The sequence below is a fragment of the Podarcis bocagei genome, assembly GCF_964188305.1.
Source record: "Podarcis bocagei genome assembly, chromosome: 8".
Classification (NCBI taxonomy): Eukaryota; Metazoa; Chordata; class Lepidosauria; order Squamata; family Lacertidae; genus Podarcis; species Podarcis bocagei.
In genome coordinates this window covers 57,395,787-57,423,343 of record NC_138133.1, presented here as the reverse complement: position 1 = coordinate 57,423,343, position 27,557 = coordinate 57,395,787, and the positions used below count along the sequence as shown (strand labels likewise).

At 41.1% G+C, this 27,557-nt stretch overlaps 1 protein-coding gene across 1 annotated transcript in view; it reads right to left on the bottom strand.

Annotated features, from left to right (window-relative positions):
- Positions 1–27,557, bottom strand: part of TRIM55 (tripartite motif containing 55) — a 40,727-nt gene that overhangs the window by 2,310 nt on the left and 10,860 nt on the right. Inside the window, exons 5-9 of the mRNA XM_081205332.1 lie at positions 20,466–20,699; positions 19,072–19,094; positions 18,831–18,955; positions 16,775–16,995; positions 14,777–15,064 (exon numbers count right to left, since the gene is read on the bottom strand). Of these exons, the coding sequence (XP_081061458.1) occupies positions 14,777–15,064; positions 16,775–16,995; positions 18,831–18,955; positions 19,072–19,094; positions 20,466–20,699 (891 nt within the window). The remainder of the gene's footprint in view (positions 1–14,776; positions 15,065–16,774; positions 16,996–18,830; positions 18,956–19,071; positions 19,095–20,465; positions 20,700–27,557) is intronic.

The window sequence follows — 27,557 nt, the reverse complement described above, 5'->3', positions numbered from 1 at the left end:
TTGGTCCCATAGTGTTAAAATCCCTTCCCCTTTTACCACCATTCACTGGGGGGGGGTCATTTGGGTGATTTTCGCATTCAGAGGAATGAAAGCTGGCTGAATGTACAGGTGGTGGGATTTGCACTCCTCCGAACAGCAGCCAACCACCACCATGCCCCCTGCCAAAATACCCTAAGACTGACACTATGTGACATTTTTGTGTCATTCTGATGGGGGGATGTGGTTGCCAGGTGTTGGGAAGACTGCCACTCTACACCAAAGGAAGACTGGCAGTGCAAAACAGGGAGCAGTGAAAAAAGTTACCTGGGGAGACTGCTTCTCTATCTGGTTTTGTATTCTTTAAATGCAGTTCCCTAGTCACCGCTCATTCTGCTATGTGCATTCCACTATGAAACCTTTATTGCAAGAGGGCATAGCACCGAGAATTTTAATAGTTGGACCACCCAGGAACAAGCTGAGTTTGTGTGGCAGAATGGCACTGGATCCCAGTCTCAAATACAGAATAGGTCCCAGGAATGCAGAAGTTGTTGACAATTCCTGCACTAGTTTAAGTTGGTTTCCATAGTGCAGCCATTTGGCACCTCTGAGTATGAGGCTTTTACTGTGCAGGAGACAACAAACTTTCACTCCACATTGATAACATAGCAATGTTATCAATGGGCTATTCTGGTTTTATCCATCATCCCCTTCCACTCTTTCCCTTTTTAGTAAACTCTGAGTGGCAGGCAATCCTTAAGCAACCATCAAGAAAACATTGCTGATCTTTCCTTAAAACCACCCATCCTATCCTCCATTTCCACACTTTCCATCTTATTCACATTTAACAAAATTAAAAAAACCACTTGCTTTTGTTAAAGTTTTCTACTTAAAATGGCAATGTTTTGTAATCACTCCAGCACTCAGCAGACATGATCCAGAAACATCATATACACTTGCACTTGGAATTTTTGTTTAAGGGTTTCCCTCTCAGAACCTATTGAACAATGTTCTAGCTATTTTTTTTTCACATAATGGGTCTTCTTTATATGCAAGCACATAAAAAAATGCAATTCCTTACCTCCAGTCTGAAGTGATATAGTCCAGCAAGAGCTTTACGGCATAAATCATGCACCTTAACTCTTCCACAAGGCAAATTGATTTGTATGTGTCTAGTATTAGAACACACATGTCTATTCAGAAGTAAGTCTCCCACTTAATTCAGTGGGGCTTAATCTCAGGTAAATAGGGACAGAATTGCAGCCTAAATGTCCTTTGACTTTGTTGCTATATAATATCAACATTGCTTGTTTTTGAAAATCACATATTCCGTTATATAATAATACATGATTTTAGAAAACAAGCAGTGTTTTTTGAATGTAGGTAATTTAATTTATGTGTTTCATGTTAATAGTAAAGGAGAAAAGGAAAACCCAGTCTTAAACTCCTGCTGAAATGGCACTTTGCATATATCAAAAATGTTATAATTTCACTTAATAAAAGTTACATTCTAGAAAAAGACTGTAATGGATGAAAGGTGGTTCAAATTTTGTCACTGAAACCTGGGCTTCATCCATTTGTCTGCCTGCATCCAAAAATTCACAACCAGAATCTGAATTTGACTTCAATTAATTTTAAAAGTATTGTCTTAAAACTCATTATTTCCAAAATTTTCACATCAGGGCTGTACTGATTTGAATTCAACCCTTGTCTGTCAAATTTATGTTCCCTCCACTACAATATGCATTGTCTGCTAATAATGTATTACTTACAACATAGGCTGTTCTCCATGGTCAGAAACTATTTTTTGTCCACTGAAAATTTAAATAGAATGGAAGACGTAACTGTAGGTTATTTTAAAATAATTTCAACTTTCTCTAAAGAGTTTCTGTTTACATGGTAATGTAATATAATCCCTTCAGCAGAACTTCCTACAGCTGTCAACTTTTATCATAACAATACAGCTATAAGCTCAAAGACTTCTTTTCTTATGCCTATTTTTAATTCTCTGGGAGCCAAGTGAAACTCTTTTCTTATAAAATAAATTGTTCAACTACATAACTGTAGGCAGGTAAAATATGCACCAGCAAACTCCATCCATCATGAGATTAGCTGTTCAATTCTCAGAAAGGTGGTTGGCCGTGAACTTTTCGCGCCCATGGGGACTGAATGTCTCACCAAAATAGATTTTCATTCTGTTACAATTAGAGCTATGTGGCAAAAGGATAATGTAATGCTGTTTATTTCACACAACCTTAACGATTCCAAAAATAGTCCTGAGAAATGAATGCAGTGTTCCTCTTTGTGTGTAGGCTGGGTAAGTTCCCTGAAGGATGTAATGTCAAGCATACTTTAGGGAGCTTAAACTAATGGTGAAACCTTTTCAGGGGAAGGAGACCCTTAAGTAAGCCCTGTTCCATAAAGTGTAAATGTTCCAGTGGACTCAGCTGAAAATGCTGCACTTCATTACACTTCTAATCTATCTCAGTGGCTCTGTACAAAGCTATCAATACAAATTTAAGCCTGAAACATCTTACTCTGCCTATCATCTTACTCTGTAGTGTATGATTCTCAGGGTGGTTTTATCACAGCAGCAGCAATCTCTCTCACAGACATCTTATCCCACAGGGATGGCTTCCACCCAGGTGAGGGAACTGGGCAAGCATCAGCAGAGGGCTCAAGATGGATTCCATAAGCATCTTGCATGTTGCAACTGAACAGTGCACCAAGCCAGCTGTCTGATGCTTTTCAAACTCAAGGGGCAACAGGGAGGAGACACTTGGTCTAGCAGTTGTCTGGTGTGTTCTCTGATCACTTTCTGATAGGATAAACATTACCACCTGCTGTTAGGGAATTATTAAGCCCTCTTCACCATTCATATCTAACAAAAATAAGTTGTGGGCCACTGGACTGACTGCAGCAGATGAAAAAGAGGCAGTGAAAACATAATTTTGTCATTATTTCTCGCCTTTCTCGAGAGGTCCAGTGAAGCTTCTATTAGAAAACTCTAGTGGTTCATTAAATTAGATGACTGTTTCCAGAATTCTTTAAACATATGCTGACAATTTTTAAAAAAATAGGACTGCAATAATCTAAATCTATCATACTCACATAAAAACAATTGTCTGTCTCCCTTTCATGTAAAAAAACAACAACAGAAAACTTAATCCATTGTATTGTATCATCCAAATCAAGGTGTGGTTTATAGACTGTGATCAAACCATCTTTCTGAATCACTTGCTCACAACTTTTTGTTTAGCTGCTTAACTAGAGATAACATAATGCTTGCATACAAGTTTGCCCTGAAAAATGATGTAGAGTAACTTGTGGGTGTTAATGTTAGAAAGCTAACTTTATACTCTCTCGTCCTCATCTAGTTTGCTTGTTTGATGCTCTTTACGAAAACTGTGAAGAGACATCATGAAGTCAAGATCTTGCAAGCTGTGTGTTACAAGACGTAGACCTCAAAAACTGCCAAAAGAAACATTCTCTTCTTGCGGGAGAGAAGGGCAGCTATTCTAGCAGTGACGCAGAGCATTGTCTAAGTATGCCACTTAAGAAGCAGACGGCACTTTAAAATATAGATTGTTCTTTGAAAGGACCTGATGAATGAGACCCATTTAAGATTATGACTCATGGCAGAGCTTTGTACCATGGATTCGTTGGATCAGGTAACAAAGCCTGAATAATTTGTAAGGTTTGGATACACATATCGCTTGATCATGAATGAATGACTAAGCTGAGATATTGCAAATATGCCAGGAGGGGCATGTAAGAACAGCTATGGGCATACTGCACATGCTATGGAGGCCAGCTCCATTCAGTAAGAACTCCATAAATAGACCATCTTGCTGATGCATCAAGACCATCAACACATTCTAGTTCCTCGAAGTTACTCAGCAGTTGGACAGAGTCCATAGTATAATGTCAACATCTTTCTTTACTCTGATTTCTGGTTATTTCTAGAATGTTTTCATCTTTAAATCTTATTTGGTTGGATCTGTGGTGTGTTTTGTTCTCACTCTTAGAGTCATACTGAGTACTAGTGGATGGAAAAGGCAAGAAATGTAACTTCGTACAGCTCATATGACCAGAGCAGATGAAGCAGGGTCCCACAATGCTCAATACTGAGATGGATTTTTAAAAGTTGCTCATAAAGGACCTGCAGATGAACGAGGAAGAATTAGAACCGAGAAAGGAGAGTACTTCTTCACATAGTGCATAGTTACACCAAGGACTTGGTTACTACTAAATGTACGAATTACTAGGAAGCTGATGACTTTAAAAGAGGTTTAGACAAATCCACATATATAAGGCCATCAAAGCCCACTAGTCATTATGGCTGCATACGTACTGCAGGTGGCATGACTTTTTAATGCCAATTTCTGGAGAACACTAGGGGGAGAGTGCTGTTGCGCTCAGGTCTTGCTTGTGGGCATTTGGCTGGCCCATGTGTGAAAAGGATGGCCCTGTTCTAGCAGTGTTATTCTAGTATAATGAAGAAAGGGCAGAAGGGTAGTAACTTAATGAACCCAATAAAATATCCATCTCTGGGTTATGGTTGATGGCTACTTTTTAAGCGAATTAAAAAGTAACAGTGCTCTAGCCATTCCTTCATATCATGGGTAGGGAATCCGTCGTCCCACAGATGCTACCATCATTCCTGCCCATTGGCTCTGCTGACTGGGGGTGATGGGAACTGTAATCCAAAAGAATTCAGAAGGCCACAGGTTCTCCACCATTGCCAGGAAGTGCAATGGCCTTAATCTCATTTTCTCTTTTCTCACTCTGATACTGTTACAACTTTTAAGAGGAAAATTACGAGCACCATCAGGAAGAACAGGAAAGACATTTTACATGCTGACAGATGCCCTATGATGCTTCCCGAGCACTTCCTAAATTTGGCAAAATCTGCCCTGCTCTTGAACTGTTTTGAGCAAGAACAGTTTTCGAGCATATGTAGGACGTTAAAGGTATAGGCAGGAAAAGATAAATTAGTATACCAGTGAGTCCATTAGCCTATGAATTAGTCTGTGAATGGTGAGAATTGCCCTGCATTCTCCTATACAGATCTGTTCTGCCATTATAAAGTATTGGATACAATTTAGGAATTTCAGGATCACAGAAAGATTAGCCATTGTGCAATATTCCTGTGCAAGTGACCTTTCAGTAACAATGGGTATAATAAATTTAACCTTTCCATATAATAGATATAATAATCATTTTGCCACGAAGGAGAATAGTTCTTAAGCCTCTTTTAAAAACAAATGAGTCTAACTAGATGCATGCTTCCATACAAGAATTGTAAAGAATTGATAAAATAGCAAAACTAACCAGAAGTACTATTCATGAAAAGAGGCAACTGAGGAAAGGGAGAGGTATTTGTTTCGCTTGCCACTAGTGATGCAATATCCAATAGGTGCTCTTGAATCATGATATGTGCAAAGGCACATTTCACAGGGCAAATGTGCTAACACTGCATTTCCCAGGTCTAAAACCCTGTGCTGTGAGCATCTGAATGCAATGGCTCCACGATATCAGCATTGGCTCGAAGTACAGCATAAAAACTGTATATATCAAATGGGAAAACAGGCATTTCCTGTACAAGAATGTTGATCATGGAGGGTTTGGAAGCCACTCTTATTTTGAAAAATCCCTTTTATTTCCCCTTGGTCATAGGGCAGTGCTAAAGAGAACACCCTGTCAACACAAGGATTTCTCTTTGCATGACAGAATGTTTTCCCCTATGCCCACTCCTAAATCTGTTTTGGGGTTCTCCTGTTCTCCAGAGCAGATTCAGGGGCTCACAAGGTGCAGATGGGGGAAAGACAAAATTACATTGCACCAGCACTCCTCCTTGCACTTGTGTAACTATTTTGTTGAACCCCACCTCTAATGTCACAGAACAGTGACCAGTGTAACCCTTCATCAGACTGAAGGTGAACCAAAGGAGGCAGGGGAGGGTTAAGAATAAAGCTGCCTTGGTGCTGAAGCCACACTTCATTTTTGCTGGATCTATTAATTCAGAGGGGATGTGGCTGTGGGAGATTGCCATGAATTAACCACTGCACCACCAAGGGGCCAGGATAGCTCACAAAGCTGACTTTGGGTCCTGCAATCCCTCCCTTCCTCCCACCTACCCATAGCTAGAAGATGGGATCCTGTGCTAAAGGCACGGCTAGAATATTTTAGCTACAATTCCAGCATTGTGAGGGGTTGGACTAGATAACCCTTGGGGCCTTTCCAACTCTACAATTCTATGATTCTGTGTGGAAGGACCTAGAAGATAAAATTTCCATGATATTTTGAAAGAAACAACGGTTGTTTCCTTACATTAAAAACAACAACAACAATGCCTTTAAATTAACGTAGAGATGACAAGACAAGTATTTTTCAGTTTTCAGTGAAGCAAAGTGCATAGGCCAGGTCAGCCTGGTTGCACTGTTGTCTAAATAGAGAAAATATCTGTACCAGCCATCATTCTGAGGCAAGATTGTTGGGAAAGGTCTAAATTCAGAAACCAGAAGGTATCCCATGACTCACAATGTAGTTTGTAGATGCGACTATTAAATGCTAGGGGAAGGCATCACTGGCAAAACTAATTATAGCAAAAGCATTGCCTGGGAACCTTACAAAAAACGTTTTGTCATTACAACAGCTCCACACTGGTGTGATTGAATCACAAGAGCAATTTCCAGAAACTACAAAAGAAAGGAAGATTAAAAAGAAAAAATCAAGGGTGAGCTACTTGATTTTAAATATACAATTAATTATGCTTGTTAGGGCCAAACACATGTAGTTGTAGCCCACTGGCTATTTTATTATAGGAAAAGCCATGTTTGGAGGGGCAAACAGAATTGAAGAAGAAGGAAGGATGTGTTGGTGAATCCTTTTTCTATTATCCTTTCCCTCTTCCCTACCCAGTATGTAATTGGTGATGTTCTTTCCCCCAATTTGCATTGTGTTTCCTTTGCATTGAAATGAATGTCTTGGAATAACATAATGTTGATGTAAAGTAATTAATTGCATAACTTTTCACCATAGTGGGAAGCAAGACAAATGGCATAGCTTTTGCTGGAAGTTGAACTGCAGCAGAATGGAAACAGCACTACATCTGACAAATATGGGGTGGAATGGAAATGGAGGCCTTCTTACTAAGGCTGTGTAAGAGGGCTTCATAGATCCCATTCAGGGCACTACCTGGTGATTCATAATGACCCCAATCTGACCAGGATCCAGACCCCAAACCAAATCAGGGTCGTTGCATAGTGTTTAATTAAGGATTTAAAGTTTGCTTAAACATATGGTCATTGGAGGAGGGGAGAACCCCAACTCAATTCTCCTCACTGCCTGACCACACCCCTTTGGACAGCCCTAGATTGCTCTGGGTGGACCTGATCTACCCAGGGCTGCCTCAACCTACTCCAGCCAAATCCTGAGTAGACCCAAATTGGCCCAATTTGGTTTGGGATCTGGGTAGAGCAGTTGCACAGCCCTATTTCTTACATCCCTAGTCTTCTCAGGCTTATGTGCTGGACTGGGGAATCTCCAGGGAAGTTTAGGTGTGTTGGCCATTTGAGACCTGGAGCCATGATGGTCCTGAAAGAGAGAATATTTAATGTGGGATTATCCCCCCCCCCGAATCTGGCAATAGAACAGGACACTCAGAGTTGTTATGCTCAAGATTCTATAAAACCTATAGCTTAGTCTGAAAATGATGCAACATGGAATCATTGCTACTGTTTCTTTTGAAAGACTTCCCTATATGATTTATTAGCTAGTAGCCCCGATTTATCCAACTCTTAAAAGGAGTAAGGCTTGAAAAGCAAGGGTTCTAGATTGAACAGACAAAAATGTTTTATTTTTCTCCCTGACCAAGGTAAAACACCTTGGAAATTGTTGAATAAGCAAGCATTCAAAGCATATCATAAAACTAGAAACTCTTATCATAATACTGAAGATCAGTGTACCTGGCAATCAGCAGGTTAGAATAGTAGTAGTATCCTATTGGCCAAGCCAGCATCAACTGCAGAATTTTGCTTGTGATGCAGAAGATTTCAAGAGCAGTACTGGCTCGGGGAAACAAGAATATATGTCTATGTGTGAATGCTGGTAAAGGACAAGCCATAATCTACTGATCAGGAACATATTCATCCCTGGGATATGATTCAATATTAAGGCCTCTATGATATTAAAATCTAGCCTTGACTTCAGTAAATTTCTGATGCTAAGTATATGAGTAATCCCATCTGACTCACTGATATTCATGCGTTAAAAAAAAATTAAGCACAGCGCATGATTAACATTCTTGTTTTTTTGGTGGACTGAGTTTGGAAAGGTTAACATCTTAAAAGCTATTTTCCAAAAATTGAATCCTGAAATTTTCCTTAAAGTGCTGAAATTACTCTAGATCATTCCAAAGGTGAAATACTGCACTTTAGACAGCAACTTAAATATAATCACAGTTTATCACTTGAGACTCAAATGAGGCATGACATTAATTCACAGTCTGATCTTTCAGTCCCATCTCTTTAATGATCTTATTAGCCACTGTGTGCTTTAAGTACATTTGCATAACTAGCAATTGTCTGAGATTTAGCAAAATACAGACTTCCTTGAAGTCTGCATGCCATCTCTTAGACACGTATTTTTAAATGTTAATTCCAAATACTTTGGGCATTGTGGCAGATACATTCTATTATGGTATGTGACTGACTCTAGAAATTCCATTAATAAAGTTACAGCCAGATACTGGGGTGGCAGCTGCAATAACATTACTTTTTCCATGACTATCATTTCATTCACCAGTAGTTTAGGCAAATTCATCTACCTTCCAGTTTCAAATGATGGATTAGAATTCAGTTGTAGAGATCTCTACAGTGAGTGTCTCCAAAATATCTTACACACTAATTTGATCTGTGCCAACATCTGACAAGGCAGGAGCCTCACAAACATCCTTTGGGATGAAGGATGGGATAAAAATTTAATAAATACACAAGCATCTCAGTGATTGCACATGGTAATGTTGCCTTCTGGACAGCTGCACCAAATGTCTATCAGTCATGCACCTTATATTTCTTGTACATAGGACCTCCGGGTATAGGACAGTACTGTATATAAATTCAATAAATAATTAAAAATAATAATAATTCCTCACATTAATTGTTCAGTCAGAGGCCACATGCTGGTCACTTTATACAGCTAAACAAGACACAGCATGGTTAGTATTTAAATGGGAGGATGTTTGGAAACCCTATGTAAGCTGCTCTGAGATTTTTAACGAAGGACCAAGAAATATAACGAATGTAATGTTTGTTTCATGCTTACCATAGCATAAACTGATGGAAAAAGCTGATGGTAAACATATGGAATTGCAGAATGTAGGCAGAGGATTACAAGTCTGAATATTCCACATTTAATATAAAACATCCTGCACAGAGTAAATTAATAGCCAAGGAAAGGGTAGGCTAAAACTCGTAAGTAAATAATTTTTGACATGGCAGAGATTCAATCATGCAATCCCTGATTTGTATTCTGAAATGGCACTATTCCATGGGAGTTGTCCCGCATGCTTTATGCTGTGCCAAAATCTGTTCTCTAATTTCTCAAAAGACTTCTTTCTCTGGAAAAGGGACTTTGCTTTTTCAGGCTTCAGAAAGGTGGTGTGTGTTTGGTTGAACTTACCGTGTGTGTGTGTGTGTGTGTGTGTGTGTGTGTGTGTGTGTGTCCCATTAAATATCTGTGTAGCACTCTAGAGTTTCTCCAGTTGTCTGCACTTCTTGATCTGAAAAGCCCACATAGGAGGTTACTTCCTAACATCTTCCCTGAGCTTTAATTGAAGCATGAGAAGTTGAGATAGCTGGATACCAAGTGCTTGAGGCAGTACAATCATTGAGTTTAAGGGAACTGCTTCCTTTTACCTTTTAAAAAAAGAAACCGATCTGTACTGATTTCTTTAAATGCAAAAGGCCACAACCTTCAGGTTAAAAAAAGGGAACAACTTTTTTTTGTACACACAGCTGCCAGGTGCCTAGTAGGTAATCTCCATTTTTTTTGTACTTACGGCCAAGGATGTAATGGGGTTTTCAGGAAGCATGGGCTCTTGGGAAGGTTGCAGAGTGCAGACTACTAGAGAATAGACTTGCAGAATGATAGGAAGGACATTCACAAAACCTTTCAGCTACCTTGAAAGTAAGCGGATCAAAAGCCCTGCAGCCCACCCCTGACAATTTCCCTGAAATTTTCTCTCCCCTTGGATTATTTTTAATGTAATTTCTTTTCTATTTACTTGACAATGTTTTTTTTAACCCCCCCCCCCGAAGAATCTTTTAGCACAGCACTATACAAAAGCACAAACAGCATCCCTCCCTCACAGCCTTTCCCTCAGACTCAAAGTGATACACATACACATCTTTGGGGTGAACCCTCAAGGCTACTTATGTGTACAGCAAAAGAAACCACGGGTTGTTACATCTACAGTTTTCAATGATGTCAGGACTGCCTAATATCTGATATACACCATCCACGGGATTAATTGGGGATTTCCTATCTATCTCTTCTAAAAAGGTCTCATATTTCACCATGCAGGATGACACTCCAGGGTAACATTTCACAGGGAGGGGAGATAAAGAGGAAAAGCTTTAGGCAGCATGTATGGCATGACAGCATGGTCCTTTTAGGATGAAAAGAATGGGACGGTTGGTTCTAACCACCTGCAGGCATGACTACAGAAATGACTTGTGCTGTTAGTTAAGGATAAAACAAAACAGTTCCTACCCCTCAAAGTAAAAAGCATGTATTGAATCTGACTCCAGAGATGGTGCAGTAAGATAAGAAAAGCCAAAACTGAGAGGAAGAATGCTAATCCCTGTGAGGAAATAAGAAGAATACTTCACTAACGTCATCAGAGAAAATTGCTCATTTGGTGAAGTTTGGTGAAGAAGAAGACATTCCATTTTCTGTCCCCCGCCCCCAGTTGTCTGTGTGTTTCTTTTTTCTTTTTCTTTTTAAAAAAGGGTGGTTATGATGAGAACACCCAGGGTAGGTTCAAAATTCGCATAAACTCAACTTTGTGCTAGATTGGTCCTCATAAGAAGCACATGCACCGGTAAAATATCAGGCAGGCATAATTCACAACTAATGCAGCACTTGCTAGTAACTTTCTTCCTATGGTGCCTGAACTACCCCTTTGAGAGGAAAGCTGGGAGAGTTTATTTAATTAACAATTAAACAAAATAATACAGGGCACCATAAACATGTATTATTCTATACCAGCTTAATCATCATGGCTTCCCCCAAAGCATCCTGGGAATTACAGTCTGGTGAAGGTTGGGAGAATTCCCTGCTCCTTTGAACTACAGATCTCAAGGCAGGTCCAGCATCAGCTTTGGACAGCTGCTGCTGGGGCCCCCGGTGCCCTGGCAGACCCACTACTGCACTGAGGCTAATATTGGGCTCCATATGCTGTGTGGTTACACAACTGAACTGCCATTACTGACACTGTATCTAGGCATTTTGAGAAATTAAAATGGTAGCTCAGACACAGCTGCCTGGCCGTGACTGCATCCACAGGAGTGAGCCCAGCAAAGGACTCACTGAACCTTGGAACCAAGCCTGTCTCATGATTGCCTGAAGAGAAGGAATAGCAATCAAATCAGTTTATACCTGTGGCGTAGATATGTCTTCTGTTACTGCTGTGACACTTCCCTGCTATCATTTCCTGGCCCCACCTTGTATTCTTTCTCCCAACCAGCCCTAAGGTCATGCCAGGTCTTCTCCCATATTCTCTTTGGGTATGTTTTTCTTTTGTTTAGCGTTAAAGCTGAGCAGTGCTGTTGCTCCTGACTGTCTGTTCTTATTCCTTCCCCTATTCCTTTACACATTCCTATTGTTATTGCTCTTTAAAAAAAGTTGTTTAAAGGCATTCATCTGTCAGGAGCTGCCATGGCTAGAACCAGGAGCCTTAAGTTCTGGAATGTCCATCCCATATGATGTTCTATCAGAGCTGCAGCTTGGAGCATCATTCTGGCAGTGCCTCAAAGTGCGGACAATTTAGCAGCACCCAATCATTGCTGCTCTGCTTTAAGTGGGAAGTGAAATAGCAATTCGGCTTCTAACACCCTGTAGCTAAGTGGGTTAAATACTCTCTCCCGCTTTACTTCATGAACCCCTTGCCTGCTGCAGTTTGGAGGGGCAGGGGAAGAAGATAAAAGGCTATAAAGGCAAAACTATCTGGAAAGGAAAGGGTTGAAATGTTATCAATTCCTAGATAAGTCTAACCATAGAGAATGCAATGAGTAGAGGAGTCTAGAAAATATGTATACAGCCCATGACCAGCCAGAATAGCAGAGGGATAGGGGAGTTTGTGCAAGTATGACATTGAATTAAAAACAGCAGAATTTTCTGAGAAAAGGGGGTGGGGGTGGAATTGTTTATTTCATGACCACAGGAAGATGTCCTGCAAAAGATGAGTTAAAGTGTGACTATTCCCCAGAATATACCCAGTGCATAAATAGGCACATTCTTAGGCTCTGCGCTGAACCCACCCACTCAAGTTGGTCATTGGTCATACTGGACAGGAAGGAGAATAAAAATCTTCCTGTTTGGGCTGGCATTGCCATGTTTTTGGGTGGTCCTCAGCTCTTAACACCTGACTCAACTCCTGGTTCTCAGCTCCTGGCTCACCTCTGACAGCTGCTTACACAGCTCAGTCGTAACACAATCCACAACACACAAATGCATGGGATTCAGAGGAAGGTATATTATGTACTTTTCTGTAAGGGATAAAATGACAAAAGGTATTCTGAAATGCTTATGTTAAAAGTTAGTGGATATTTTAAAACTGTAGGTTTCCAGACATTCAGACATGCAAGGTTGAGTTCATATACATTAGGCATACTGTTTGTGTGTGTGACATTCATACCATTTTCTTGAGCCTTTCATTGAAGAACATGATAGATTTTCACAAGCAAATTTGAGGGGGTGGGGGAGATCTTAACACAACAATGGAATCTTGGTTTTGTAGCATAGTTTCCAATTATTTTAATAAACAAGGATTTCAGTACATCATAAGTGTAAAAGATATCAGACATCAACCTTGCAATTTTACTGAAATTGCAACAGTGGTGATTTACAGGGCAATCCTATTAAAGCCTATCAGGTGCAAGCCATGCTGAGTTCAATGTGACTTACTCCCAGGTAGGCATGTATATAGGATTGCAGCTTCTATGGAAGTAACTTTATTGTATTGCACTGTGTTCTGACCATAGCACAGACACAATAGGAAAAATACATGGGAGAAGTTATTGACGATGCAAAATTAATTTTAAACACGCCATGCTTTTCATGACAGTGATAAAAAAGATACCTGATGTGGTTGCAGATCAAACAGTGTACATACAGAAGAGGTTAAGCTATGACAATATATTCCACATGTGTGATTGATGTGGTTGTAATTAGAAGCAAATGCTGTATATTCAGCAGCTGCAAAATTACATTATCAGCCTGATGTGTACACAGAGGGACAAAGACCAACAGAGTTGTCTGTTGCTATTTTGGAATTTGCATGCATGAAATTCTGGTCAATTAAATGCTTTCAGCTCTTAATTGACCTTGTACATGACCAACTAAGAACTGTTTCCAAAACTAGTTTTTGTTGACATGAGGCAGGATCCAAAGCATTACTTTGTTTGAGAGCTTGTGTGCAGTGCACCCCATGTCTTATCCCAAATTGCTTTTGAAACTCTTCTGCATTTTCAAACTTATTTTCTGTGCAGCATTCCCCCCCTTTTACAGGGAGAGGGCTGGCTGAGACTCTGATGTTAAAGAAATCCAAGTCCAGAGCCCTGTTGAGCACATAGAACTACTTGCACATTCTTCGGATTGCAGTCATGTATCTTAATATCCACATGCTAACATCTCTTCCAAGGTCACTTTCGAGTAATTATATGCACACCTGTTTCAAGTTGGCTGCAACTAGCAAGGCCAGTTTCAGGGTGCAGCACCATCAGGCATCTGCCAAGGCCAACAACCCAGCGGGAGGCCCATTGCTGAGCCAAAGGCCTTTGGCCTTGCTCCTTCTTCTTGCTGCTGCTTGCTCACATGTCCTCTACAAGTATGCAAGCAGTGACAAGAACCGAGAGTAGCAGCCTCTGTTGGGTTTGCTCTTAACCTCTGGGCAGCTTAGGCCCATAGGGACGGCACACACATGGGCAGTCATGATAGCAGCAAGAAGGCAAACACAGGATAGATACTGCTAAGAGCCTCCCAAAATCTGGAGCAGATTGTTAGACAGGTGTTTGGTGGGTGTTTATATTTATGTTTCTGTGATGTGAATCACCTTGTGAGAGCAAAATTCAGAAGAAAATTACAACTTGTCTGCTGAAGGTGTATCTTGGGGGAGGAAACTAACATGCATCAAACCATTCCATAGTGACTGATTAGGTCAGGGGCAGGCAACCAGGTGTCTTCCAGACATCATTGGACTCCAACTCTCATCAGCTCCATCCAGCATTGGGAGTTGTCCAACAATATCGGAAGGACACTGTGTTGGCTACCACTAAACCAGGTCTCAAAGCCAGTACACAGCGCACAAAATAAACATTGTATTCTGTGTCATTTCCACTCTCCCCCCACCAAATATAGGATGCACTAATTTACAATACTACTTGTGCCTAACTGTGGGTTTCATTTAGCAAAGTGATTTATTGAGAAATCTACTTTCCTACGAATTCCCCCATCTTCTGCGTATTATGTTGCATGTAAAATCCTAACGCAACATTTTCTGAGACTATATACTAACCTGTGAAGTATCAGTGGGTGTGTTAGCTTCCTTACTACTTGCAGCAGAACTTCCATTTGCCATAGCTAGTTCTGGAGCTTCTGCCTTCTTCACATTCACCTCTGCGGGCACTGAAGGCCCTACCTGCCTAATTTCAGTCACTGGGACTGCATTTGAATTGGTTGTTTGCCGTGGCTGAGCTTTATACCAGCTAGGATAAAACAAGGGATCAGTTGGCTCTCCACTTGATTGTGGTTCAGCTTCTATTAGTCCTCCGGACTGTTGGGTAGTTGTCAGCACAACGCCACCCTTAGCAAGGCAGATTTAAAGAAAATAAAGTTAAAATAAAGAATGGAACTTTACATAATCTCTCTTTCACTCACTCACTCACTCACTCAGAAATAGGTGCTGCTTGCCGCATCAAGCTTTCTTCAGAATAGCATTAAAATAAGTCTTTCGATTTGTTGCATTTGTGATTAAGTTTTAGGCTTGCCAGTTGCAGTCAAACAACCCTTTCTAATTTCATCCCCATAAAAAGTGGTAACGTGAGCAACAAGTGATGCCATTCCTTTCCATATGTAACTATATTTGAACGTACTTCTGATGACCTGATTAAGTGGTTGCATTCATCCAATACTTGAGTTGTGGAGGGAAAGCTTGGGGCAGGACTCTTAATGAAACCCACAACCCCTCTCTCCCTGACTTCTCCCAACTATAGTGAAATCATGCCCCCATAGTCTTCTAAGTACAGGAGCTGTCAGCAAAGGTAATGGGGCCTGACTCTTTCAGCCCTCTGTAATTTGAGCACTTAGCTAATTGCACCCACATCACACTGTCAGTAGTATGCCAACAATCGTCTTGATTTGTACTGATAGCTTTATAAAACTGAAAACCACAGAACCATTTCTGTGCAGAAATAACTATGTGGAATGCCCAGAAGAAGGAGATCATATAGGTATGTACGTGGGATATCTGGGGATGTCTTTCTATGACTTGCAATCTTAAGGTTCCATGGCTATACATTAGATTTGTGTTAGGATTGCTATATTCTCACAAGAAGACATTAATGCGTATTGCAAAACATATTCAGATAGGTGCAATTTTCATTCATTTAAATTGCATATTCGCTGCCAATACTAGTTTCAAGAGTTTGTTCTGCTGCACCAGCCTTCTCCAACCTGGTGCCCTTTAAATATTTTAGACTTCAGTTCCCAGCATCCTTGACCATCGGCCATGCAGGCTGGAGCTGATGGAAATTGTAATCCAGAACATCTGGATGAACATCTGGAGGGCACCATGTTGGGGAAGGAAGTGCTACACATATAGTTTAAAGAGCACTAATCTCCATCACTTCTAAATCTGACTAAATTGCATTTGCTTATTTGTAGGGGCACATGAGGAGGGGGTCCGAACCCTTTTCCACCTGCCACATCCCTGCTCCCAACAGTTCCTCCTTCTAGCTATGCTTGCTTTCAGTATCAGAACTGGCAGGGGGAAAGTGGGCCTTATTATTATTATTATTATTATTATTATTATTATTATTATTATTGGCTTTACTATTGCTTTTCATTTATTTATGACAATTGACATTCAGTCTGCAACTAAGAAACTACAGGTTGCACTCAATGGCAGCTCTGTGCTAAGAGAAAGCATTTCCACTTACACAAGGTGAAGCATCCAATCTTTGCTGATTCCCGCCCCACAATCTACTGCACACCTCTGTGCCATATCACATTCTGTTCCTGGGGTCCCTCGGGACTCAGGAACAGATTTTCATGGGGCACGGGAGGCTGCAATGAATGGGGCAGATTGGCAAAAATTGAGTGCTAGAGGAAGCACTAGTTTGCTTTCTACTAATGAAAACCACAAAGATGCTTTCTACTAGTGAAAACCACAAAGCCACCATTGGAAACATCCCGACGACTTCTTCACACTTTGATCAGTAGCAGGCTGGGACTAGAATAGGAAGAAAGCATCTAACACACAGTAGATAGGACAATAACTCCTCCAAATAGTTACCTGATTAACAGGAGAGGCAGCAGTAACTGATGGCGGAGGTGGTAATGATGGTGCTGCATTAGTCTGAGAGACAGCGAGTGTATCCTTTGGCATCTCAGTGGCCTGCTGAGGTTGCTGAGATACCTGCTCAGACGCTTCTTCCTCACCAGAGGATTCTGTCTGGACTTCATCCAATTCTTCCGCTTCAGCCACATCCTCCTCCTCATTGTCCTCCTCCTCCTCTAATGTAACACAAAGAGGATGTAACAATGGGTGGTAGTCTGGACTTGTTACATGATTTATTTTCTGTATCATGGCATCAGTGCAAATGGCATAAGGTCTGATATAAAAGATACCCTTCATGAACTATCTGTGACGCTGGTACAACTCCTGTTTGATACGGGACCTGGGAAGAACAGCTAACATCCTAACAGCAACAGCTCTCAAGCAAACTATGATTATGAAGCCTGGTTGAAAGCTTGATTTCAAATTGTGGTTTGTTTGGAGAAAAACAATCCATGAACAATGGTTTGGCCACCACAGTAAACCAAGGTTCCCAGTCTGTTTGGTTGCAGTAGGGGAGGAGTGCAGTCAGAGCAGTGTTGTACTATCACATTGCTCATTCATTGCATATTTCTGGCTTAACTCGTCATCCAAACACAGACATAGCATTCAATTTCATATTTCTGGTAATCATCCCAGTAAAAGCACAAAAGGTGCTGAATATTTCTTTCAAGATCACAGTTTATAAAGAACTACAGTGATGCCCCGCAAGACGAATGCCTCGCAAGACGAAAGGGTTTTGCGGTTTTTGAGCTGCTTCGCAAAACGAATTTCCCTATGGGCTTGCTTCGCAAGACGAAAACGTCTTGCAAGTTTGTTTCCTTTTTCTTAACACCGTTAATACAGTTGCGACTTGACTTCGAGGAGCAACTCATAGAACGTGGTGTGGTAGCCTTTTTTGAGGTTTTTGGTGATTTTTGAAGCTTTTCCAAAACTTTTCCGACACCGTGCTTCACAAGACGAAAAATTCGCTAGACGAAAAAACTCGCGGAATGAATTAATTTCGTCTTGCGAGGCACCACTGTACCTAAGGAAATGTATGATGCTAGAAATATTTCAAGATGGCAACAAAGAAGCTATGAATTCTAGGGATGTAAGAAGGCAGTGTTATCCATCTTGGCCTGTGTTCATCGCATGCAAGGCTGCTTCCATTCTGTGGCACCAAAAACTACATTATTCTTCTCAATGTCCACCTTGGCAAAGTTACATAACATACGCAATATATGTAATTAATTGCATAAATTGCTTTAACATTCTATTATTCCACCCCATTCATTTTGATGCAAAGGAAACACAATACAAATGGGGAGGGGGACAGGACATAATCAGTTATGTATCATTGGCAGACTGAAAGCAACAACAACAGCAAATATTGATTGAAGTGACAAGAGGTGTATAATAGGGTCTTCCAGCTTTCGGTATACAAACACATACCATAAGTACTGGTATATTTCCTTGGCAACAGTCATGGAAACACACATTAATTTTTCTTGCATTTACACAATTACCCTGGTGAGTTAATATTACTGGCAGAATAACACTGTGGACAATTAAGTCCTTCTGGCATGTGCACGTACATACCAGTAAGCCACCATTCTCTTGTCACGTTATATGAGCACCGTTATTCAAGGAAATGTTCTCCCGTGCATCACTATTTGGTAAGCTGTGGTTCTGCCTAGTCATATAAACAGGCCAGACAGAGGTTAATAACATTAGTGGCAGAGAGGATGTTTGACTCTCAAAAAAAAAAAAAAAAAAAAAATGGTTATGTACATCACGAAGGACCAAAGCCCCAGATTCTATTAAAGAAAAATTATATTTTCAGTGTGCTGTGTTAGTCTCCATGAGAGTTTACTTTTGATTATGAGGCATGGAAAACGGCCTTGTTACATTTGTGAAATGTCAAACAGGCCTCACTGCCATATTCCTGACAGGATGTCTTCACAAAAATTGTGCACCTTCATGGTTAAAAACAAAGCAAATGGTTTCAAAGAAAAGAAAAGAAAGCACATACCTCTGTAAAAGTCAATTTCTCTTATTATCTTTTCTTCTCTGTTGAGATTGACAGTGAATTGGCTCATAATTTCATAGCCATTCTCTATTTTTTCCATCTGAAATGCTCTAGAAGCTTCAGTAATTCTAAAACAGAAATATTGTGTCATTTGCATTAGAGATTGCAAAGGAACATTTTTAAAATTGGTGTCTTGTGATATTTGTGAAAAATACACAGGTTGGTTCAAAAGGGAAGAACTTACTTTTGTAGCAACGCTTTGGCATTCTGTGAAAAACAAGATAAAACCAATGGAATGAGTTACTTCTTAAATTCTTCTTACTTTAAGGTACATTTATTATTATATCTTTATTTATTAATTGCCTTAGGCCAAAACGGCCTCAAGGTGAATATAACAAGGAAAAAGAAAGCAATTTGAAATGCAATCTGAATTTCATAGGAAACAAACAGTGAGGATCAATAGCTCACAACAATTTTTAAAAGCTGCCACTAAACCACCCTCTCCCATCTTCAACATGACCACCAAACAGCAACAGAGCTGTACCATACACATTGCAAGTTAATTTTTATAGGGAGTTCTAGAATGTATGCTTAACAAATGCAGGAGTTGGACTTTTCACCATGATCAGGAATTTATCATGGGCTTTGACAAGAGGAGCTTCCCACCCCCTATGTTTTGACCCATAAGGTACATCTTTACAACTACCTTTGCACAGGAAGATATCTATGCATGCACTTACACAGGCAGACACATGGAGGCAATGGGCTGCTGTATCTGTCTGCTACATGCCATACTGAACATTTTCCTCAATACAGAAAGCATCGTCATTCTGTTCCTCAGGCTAAGCAGCAGCAGACTACTAATGTTCTCAATTTCCCTGCAGCTGTGAATATTGCCACTGCTTCACTGTCAAGTAATGAGTGAGATAATCATCAGTTATAAGCTGATAAGGGGGATATTATAAAGGAACAGGACAGGTACACTTTTCACACTGGGGAACTCCAAGATAATTATACCACATAAACTGACTCAATTTACCCGGGGCTCTGAGCTTTAAGTGGAACTTAACATAACGGTTAACCCAGCCCTGACTTCATCTATGAGATCTATGAATAGAATAGTGTAGGTGGAAGTTCCCAGCTCAAAACCGCAAACATATGAAACAGTGTACTTGCATCTCTTTGCAGAGCTGTCATCTTCTGAAATAAGGCAGTCATTATTATCTTCTGATGTAGGAGCTGCGATTTTTCTCTTTTTTAAAAAAGGGAGGGGAGTGTCCATTGGACCTCACCCTGTGCTTTAGGCCAGAACTTCCATTAATAATATGTGGGGCTATCAAAATATTTTTAAAGGTGCAAATTACATAGACTCACTGTGATGTCACAGTGCCCAAAACATGTTGCTGCTTTCTGGAGACTTTATCAAGATTATTCCCTATACCCTGCCTTACATTACATTTCACAATAGCTTCTGTTTTCCTGCATGCATCGTGTGCCAGAGATACTAAAACAACTGTTTCTTGTCAATGGTAAGATGAGGGCCATACGTGTATGAACAGTCACTAGAATTGCACAAATAACAACATAGGAAAGGTTAGCAAGACCCTATGTCCTCCTGGTTTTTTCGAAGCTCCATACCTGTAAGAAAACGGCCATTTCTGGCTCTTCCATAAACTGGATGCCTGATTCCACTAGTTTTGACACTGTCTCCAAATGGTCGGCATACTTTTTTATCAGAGACCGGACATGTTCCAGTTTCTCTTCTTGGCTCCTTGTGATTATTTGTGTCATCTCGCTTTTTCTTTCTTCCAGTATTGAGTACAAATAATCAAATTTTTCACATAGTTGCTCCTTCTGCCTTTTGCAGCAATCCTGTGAATAATTGGCTTCACGTTAAAATGTGTTATGTCACCTGCATTTTATTGCATTACTATTCTGGAAATCGCTTTTATCAAATAAATATTTCTGAACAAAGTATTTTTGTGAAAATAAATAATCCTGAACAATGGCTATTAAGGGCCAAGGGGCTTCTCTGAATGAAATCTGTTTGAACAAAAATGTACCATATTAGACAACTGAAGAGAGAACCTCTAGTTTTTAGTATTCCAAAATAATGAGGGAGGCGTGGAATTTCTTCATAATGTGCACTAATCCTAAATGTATTGAAAAATACATCAAAACTATGAATGTTGCAGATTATGTTGAATATGGCAAATATTTTTAAAAGACAAGGCTAGGAAATAAAAATATTCTACATAATTATGTAGCACATTCTAAAAATATGAAACTTATCAGCTTCTAAAGTATTTTCTTCCAGTAGGTAGACTTTTATACACATTATTACTCTCAAACACATCAAAATTATTTAAAATAGTCTGAAACATATTTTTCCTTAACATAACTTGAATACTCAAAAACTTTGGGCCGATTACAAAAGCTAAATATAGCTCAGCAGGATCTGCCTTTGCATTTGAAACAAAAAGTAAATAATCAGATATTCTATTTTAGAAGCCTAGCCTTATTCAAAGCTTTCAGTGAACTAATTTAAGCAGAGGTCAGAAAAGAGTTTATCGTAATAAAGAATCAGGAACGCCATTTCCAGGTTGCTTAAATCATTTTGATTCCAGCTGTGCAATGTATTGGAATCCACATTTTAAACCAGAACAGGAAGGTGAATGTTTGTGTCTCTTAGCTCTAGGCGATTTTCTTAGCTTGACAAATTTCAAGGTCAAACTGATGCCCATCAGAGAGGGAGATGATGTGAAATGAGGGAGAATCATTGGGTTATGGAATCACTCCTCACAGAAAACATCTTAACAGCTTATTTTATTATTATTTATGGATGCAAAGCCTTCATAAACATCATGAAGGTGAAAGGCTGTACGAGTATCTCAATCTCTCCAGTTTGGAAAATAGTTGAAAAGAGAGAGCATTGCATGTGAGTGAGTCATTGCTGGAAAGATACAGCATTGGTCTTGGAGATTGCTTCTGTTTCTTAAATGTATCGTTCTCTACAAACCTTTGAGGTCTTGGTTTTTGTTTAAGTTTGCTAAAACTTCAGTGTTAAGGAGCCTCTGCTTTGGTGTGATTCTAATTTCTTCAGTTAACTTACTTGAAAGGCTTGTTTCAGTCTGCAAATCCCTGATAGCAACCAATTTCATCCTTGCAGTGCAAAGCCTTCCTGACAACAAAGTTTTAACTTAACTGCTTATATTTTTCTTCCCTTCCTTCCTTGGCTCGGGGTTTTTAGAGACTTTGAACCACCTTTGGTATATTATTTCTTCTTCTTTGCTTTGGTTACATGAAGAACTACAATGGATTTTCCTGCTAATTAGAGCCACAGTATCTTGAATTTAAACCTTATTGCCCTGTGTATTTTTTATTTACAACCTTTCACTTGGTGTTGAAGGTTCAATCATTTTAGCTGTTTTCGTCTTTTGGTGTATCTGCGTGAGAGATTGGGGTTCTTTTGACAAGGCTTATAGTGAGGGCAGAGTTAGATGTGACATGGCAGATAATGTGATCAAGATCTCCTGCAGCATAAAAGAAATAGTAATACAGTGGTACCTCTGGTTACAAACTTAATTTGTTCTGGAGGTCCGTTCTTAACCTGAAACCGTTCTTAACCTGAGGTACCATTTTAGCTAATGGGGCCTCCCATTGCTGCGGCACCGCTGTGGCATGATTTCCATTCTCATCCTGAAGCAAAGTTCTTAACCCAAGGTACTACTTCCGGGTTAGTGGAGTCTGTAACCCGAAGTGTTTGTAACCCGAGGTACCACGGTAGTAACTACAGAGCATTCAAAATTGGTTGAGGCCCGCAGTGCAGGGAGGCTTAACCCTTCCCTTCCTCTGACTTTCCTTATTAAAATTCCCCAAAGAAACTGGTGGAAGAAACTTGGGGAGATGTCTAGTATTCAGTTTCATATTGCGTTAAACAAATCTGTCAGTGTTGGTCATCTGAGTTTCTCATTTTCCATACTTAAATTCAGTTCTCCACATTTCTGGAGCACTTTGCGAATTTAAATTAAACTAATCCTCATGAAAATTCATGAACATTTCAGTGCGAATTGCTCTGAAGAAACAAATTTTTGTATGTCGTTTTGATTAACAGGAGAGGGTGGCTATGCAGCAAATGTCCCAATTGACCCCATCCACTTCCATCGGTCCTTTCCCCAATTACTCCTCCTCTCCAACTTTATTCACCTGTCACCAGAACTCTAAAACTGTTTCACACACTTACATATTTCCCTCATTCCTCTACATGCCACCTTAAAGGTAAAGGTAAAGGGACCCCTGACCATCAGGTCCAGTCGTGACCGACTCTGGGGTTGCGGCACTCATCTCGCTTTATTGGCCGAGGGAGCCGGTGTACAGCTTCCGGGTCATGTGGCCAGCATGACTAAGCCGCTTCTGGCGAACCAGAGCAGCACACGGAAATGCCGTTTACCTTCCCGCTGGAACGGTACCTATTTATCTACTTGCAGTTGGATGTGCTTTCAAACTGCTAGGTTGGCAGGAGCAGGGACCAAGCAACAGGAGCTCACCCCATCGCAGGGATTTGAACCACCGACCTTCTGATCGGCAAGTCCTAGGCTCTGTGGTTTAACCCACAGCGCCACTAGCCCCTTCTCCAATTCTTACTTTATCCCCACCCCCTCAATCATCAGAGAACTAAAACTGTCACACAGATAACAACCCTTGTTTCGCCAACCAAGGCCTTCCCTTAACCTCCCCTCCTAACCAACTAATTTATTATTCTTCCTGCCTGTCCTCCTCCTCTCTCTCTCCCCACCCCCATTCCTGCCTTTAGAATCTTGGAAACCAGCAAATGATAACACCGTGATGACAAACTGGCGCAAATATAGCATATATATAGAGAGATATCCATTTCTGAAAGCCATTTCCCTTGATATAATGCATTCTCTGTGTTATTTTCAGTAGTGTATGCATTTATGTGCACACTTTCCACTGGTATATGCATTATTGTATACACGACTTGGCTTGATGAGTGCACTGTAAAATTCAGAGAAATGCAAATTTTGAAGGATGGCTGTGTGTGGACTTGCTTCTTGTTTTGGAAAGTACAAAACAGGGAGGTTCACCTTTAAATGTGAACTGAATTGGGTTGTTCCTCCAATCCTGTATCACGTGCCTCTGCCTTTCCTGTCCTAGATGGTAGGGACTGGATAGCTTTCAGGAGAAATGCAGAATAAGATGAGTCCTCCTGAACACTACAGTCATACCTCGGGTTACAGACGCTTCAGGTTGTGTTTTTTCGGGTTAAGGACCGCCAAAACCCAGAAGTACCGGAACGGGTTACTTCCAGGTTTCGGCAGTTGCGCATGCGCAGAAGCACTAAATTGCAACCCGCACATGCGCAGACGTGCAGCTGTGGGTTGCGAACATGCATCCCACACAGATCATGTTCGCAACCCGAGTGTCCACTGTATATGGAGATCATCAGATTTTCTTTAGTATAATCATACGTTTCCCATTGAGGGACAGATGGCAGCTTTGGGAAGGGTACCATAAATTTTGCTCTATAACACGCAGATTTTTTTCTCCTAAAAAGTAAGGGGAAATGTCTGTGCGTGTTATTGAGCGAATGTGTGGTCCCTGGAGCTGACTCGCCGGAGCGCCGGGGCAAAAATCAGGCAAAAATAAGATCGGGCGGGCGGGCGGGTGGAGGGAAGGCGGAAGCTGCTGCTTTCCTGCATTCTGCCTCAGGGTCTTACTGCCCACCCGCTTCTGTTGCTGTGTTTGCTCAAACTCAACAAAGAGCAGGGAATCCCCTGCCCTCCTGGCAAGCAGAGGGTTAAGGAAAGGATCAAGTCTTTCCTTCTAATTCTTTCCTAGTCACACTGCGTGCAGGCTCCAGCCCACCACCTCCTCCTCTCCGTGCTCTAGGGACTCGCAGGCAGCCGAAAAACATGCAGGTGGGAGAGAGAGAGAGAGGGCTGGCTTGGGTGGGTGGGGGGAACGTTTGCTTTCCTTTCCTCCCCCGTTAAACCCCTCCCCTGCATTCTTAGCCAGCTGCTTCTCTGCACACCCCTCTTGTGCTCCTTGTCCCTTCTGTGTTTTTCCTTCCCTCCCCATTTAAAACGTGGTGACAAAGCACGGATCCACATGGATCCTCAGGATTTTTGCATTGGGTCACCCCAAATTCACCATCAGATCACATAGCATGTCCATGGCTACATCTTGCACCAAAAAAATCACGCACCCACTGTTGCCTAGGGTCGCAGTGGTGCAAAAACGTGGTTACAAAGCATGGATCCACATAGATCCTCAGGATTTTTGCATTGGACTACTCCAAACTCACTGTCAGATCACATGTCTGTGGCCACAGCATGAACCACAAAAATCATACACCCACTGTTTCATTTAGAATATTTTTCTTTTCTTGTTTTCCTCCTCTAAAAACTACGTGTGTGTTATGGTCTGGTGCGTGTTATAGAGCGAAAAATACGGTATTTTAAATGCAAAGAGCGTATGGGAGGAAAGGATTTACCTACTCTCCCAATGCTATGGTCCTGATCCAATTCAGGCCTCATGTGGCCTTCATTTTTTTTAATGAAGCAGATTATGTTCTGAGATGTTCTGCATCACACCTAGTTTGGACCTCAGTCTAAGATGGGTTTCTCTGCAAGCTCCAGTTGCCCATCATGTGTTTTTATTTGTCGGTTTGTTAACATTAGTGATGCAAATATTTTGCAAGAACTTCATGAAAGGCGCTTGTGGTTTCAAGACAAATTCACAGCATTATTTGTGGTGTAAGTCCTACTACTCCTGTCTAATGCCTCCTGTGGAAAGAGTTGCTGGGCTACAACCCAGAGAACTGTTCTCTATCTTTCACTTCCCTGAGACAGCTGCAGTTTCTCCTGCCCATTTCTCCTGTGGTTTTATTTAATCCTATTAGATATACAGAAATACTATGCTCAAAGGAAGAATCTTTCTGAATATCAGGTGCCGGGTTCAGTCCCTGTCTGTGCACTTTCCCAGAGGCACGTGCAGGAACATTTTTAAATAAATTATATTTATTATTCATTTGATTTGTTGTGAGCCATTCTGGGCACATAACAAATGGCAGAAAAAGAAATGAATGAAAATGATGATGATCTTGTGAGCCTACATGGAGGCAAGCTGAGGGCAGACTGGTGGGGCAGTGCCCCATAGGCCCTAATTGGCCAACCTCCACTGGGGTTGTCCATGAGAAAATGTAGTCTTACACCCACACACCCCCGCCACACACCCTAGTATAGCCAATACACAGTCTGTGTGGGACTTAAAAATCCCCCACTTATATCCAGTCCAAGAGAATGGCTCTTGACTGTCAGCTTCTTCTACGAGGAGGATGGGGACAAAATCAGTTGGCTCTACTTGTTATTGGCTCTGACTCCCTGCCTTCAACCCCACCAGCCCCAATGGGCACCAGCTGATGGTGGGGCCAGAGGCAAGACAAGTGGGTAACAAGTAACAAGTGTGAATCTTAGCTTTATATAGTAGGCTACATGGAAAAGCAGAGGTTTCTACACATGTACACTACTCTCCCTCCAGGCAAGCAAGAGGCATTATGACAATTCAAAAACACATTCCAGTCAGGCAAAGGCACTTGAGGATGGCATGGAGGGGTCTCCAGAGGGGGCATGGCCTGCAGAAGGTCCTGAAGACCAGATAATAGGCCTGGGGGGCACTTTTCACACCTGGGCTATGGTTCCCCATCCCTGGTCTACATGCTTCACACTCTTAACTATCAGTATCAATTCCTTGCATTCCTGCTATCTTTAGCTTTCTATACTTGTCACAAGTCAACTCCTTATAGCTAAAGATAGCAGGACTTGCCGGTCCAGCCTACTTTCACAGGCAGAAGTACCACGGTCTAGAACAGAGCATTCCAAAATTTTCATGTTGGTGACACAATTTTTAGACATGCATCATTTTTTTACCCAGTAATTCAGTTTTGCTAGCAAACTGGAGCTCAAATATCCCCTTATAAGAGATACAGAAACATATTGCACGACACACCTGTACACTGCAGCCAACACACTAATGTGTCGCAACACACAGTTTGGAAAGCTCTGGTCTAGAACATGGTCAGCATTGCTTTCTGAGGTTTAGACGATACATGATGGACTGATGGGGGCAGGAAAGGGAGCAACTTCAGTCTTCTCCTCAATCTTCTCCCTACAAATTTGTCCCCCAGGTAACTTTTGGTGCTTTGCTCACATAAGACAATAATCATCTGGAGGACAGCTGATTTAGAGGTGGGATGCCAAAGGAGAAAAAAGAAGTTAAAATGCACCCATCCTCTTTCCAATCTCCTGCTGGAGCCTGCACTCTGCGCCATTTCTTTACGGGGTGGGGAAGAAAATGGGGAGGGCAGGGCCTACATTTGATCTTAAGATTGTATCTTGAAAGAGAAATGCCTCTTCTTGTGTCTGAAAAATGTCATGAGAGGAGTGGCAGGTTTCAGATGCCCTTTCTGACCTATCCGGAATAAGTATGCAGAGTCAGCAAACCACGTGGTGTTCCAATTATGCACTGACACTCTCTAATTGACCCTCATGGGAGTTAAGGATCCTGAAGTAAAATGGCGGCAAGCGGCAGGTCATTAACCAAGGTCATGTAGGTCTGGCAACAGCAGGAAAGTAACCCTTTGAGAAAGGCTTCATTCTGCAATGGGAAAGCATACACACGATTTCATTATGTCATCCAATTTCAAACTGG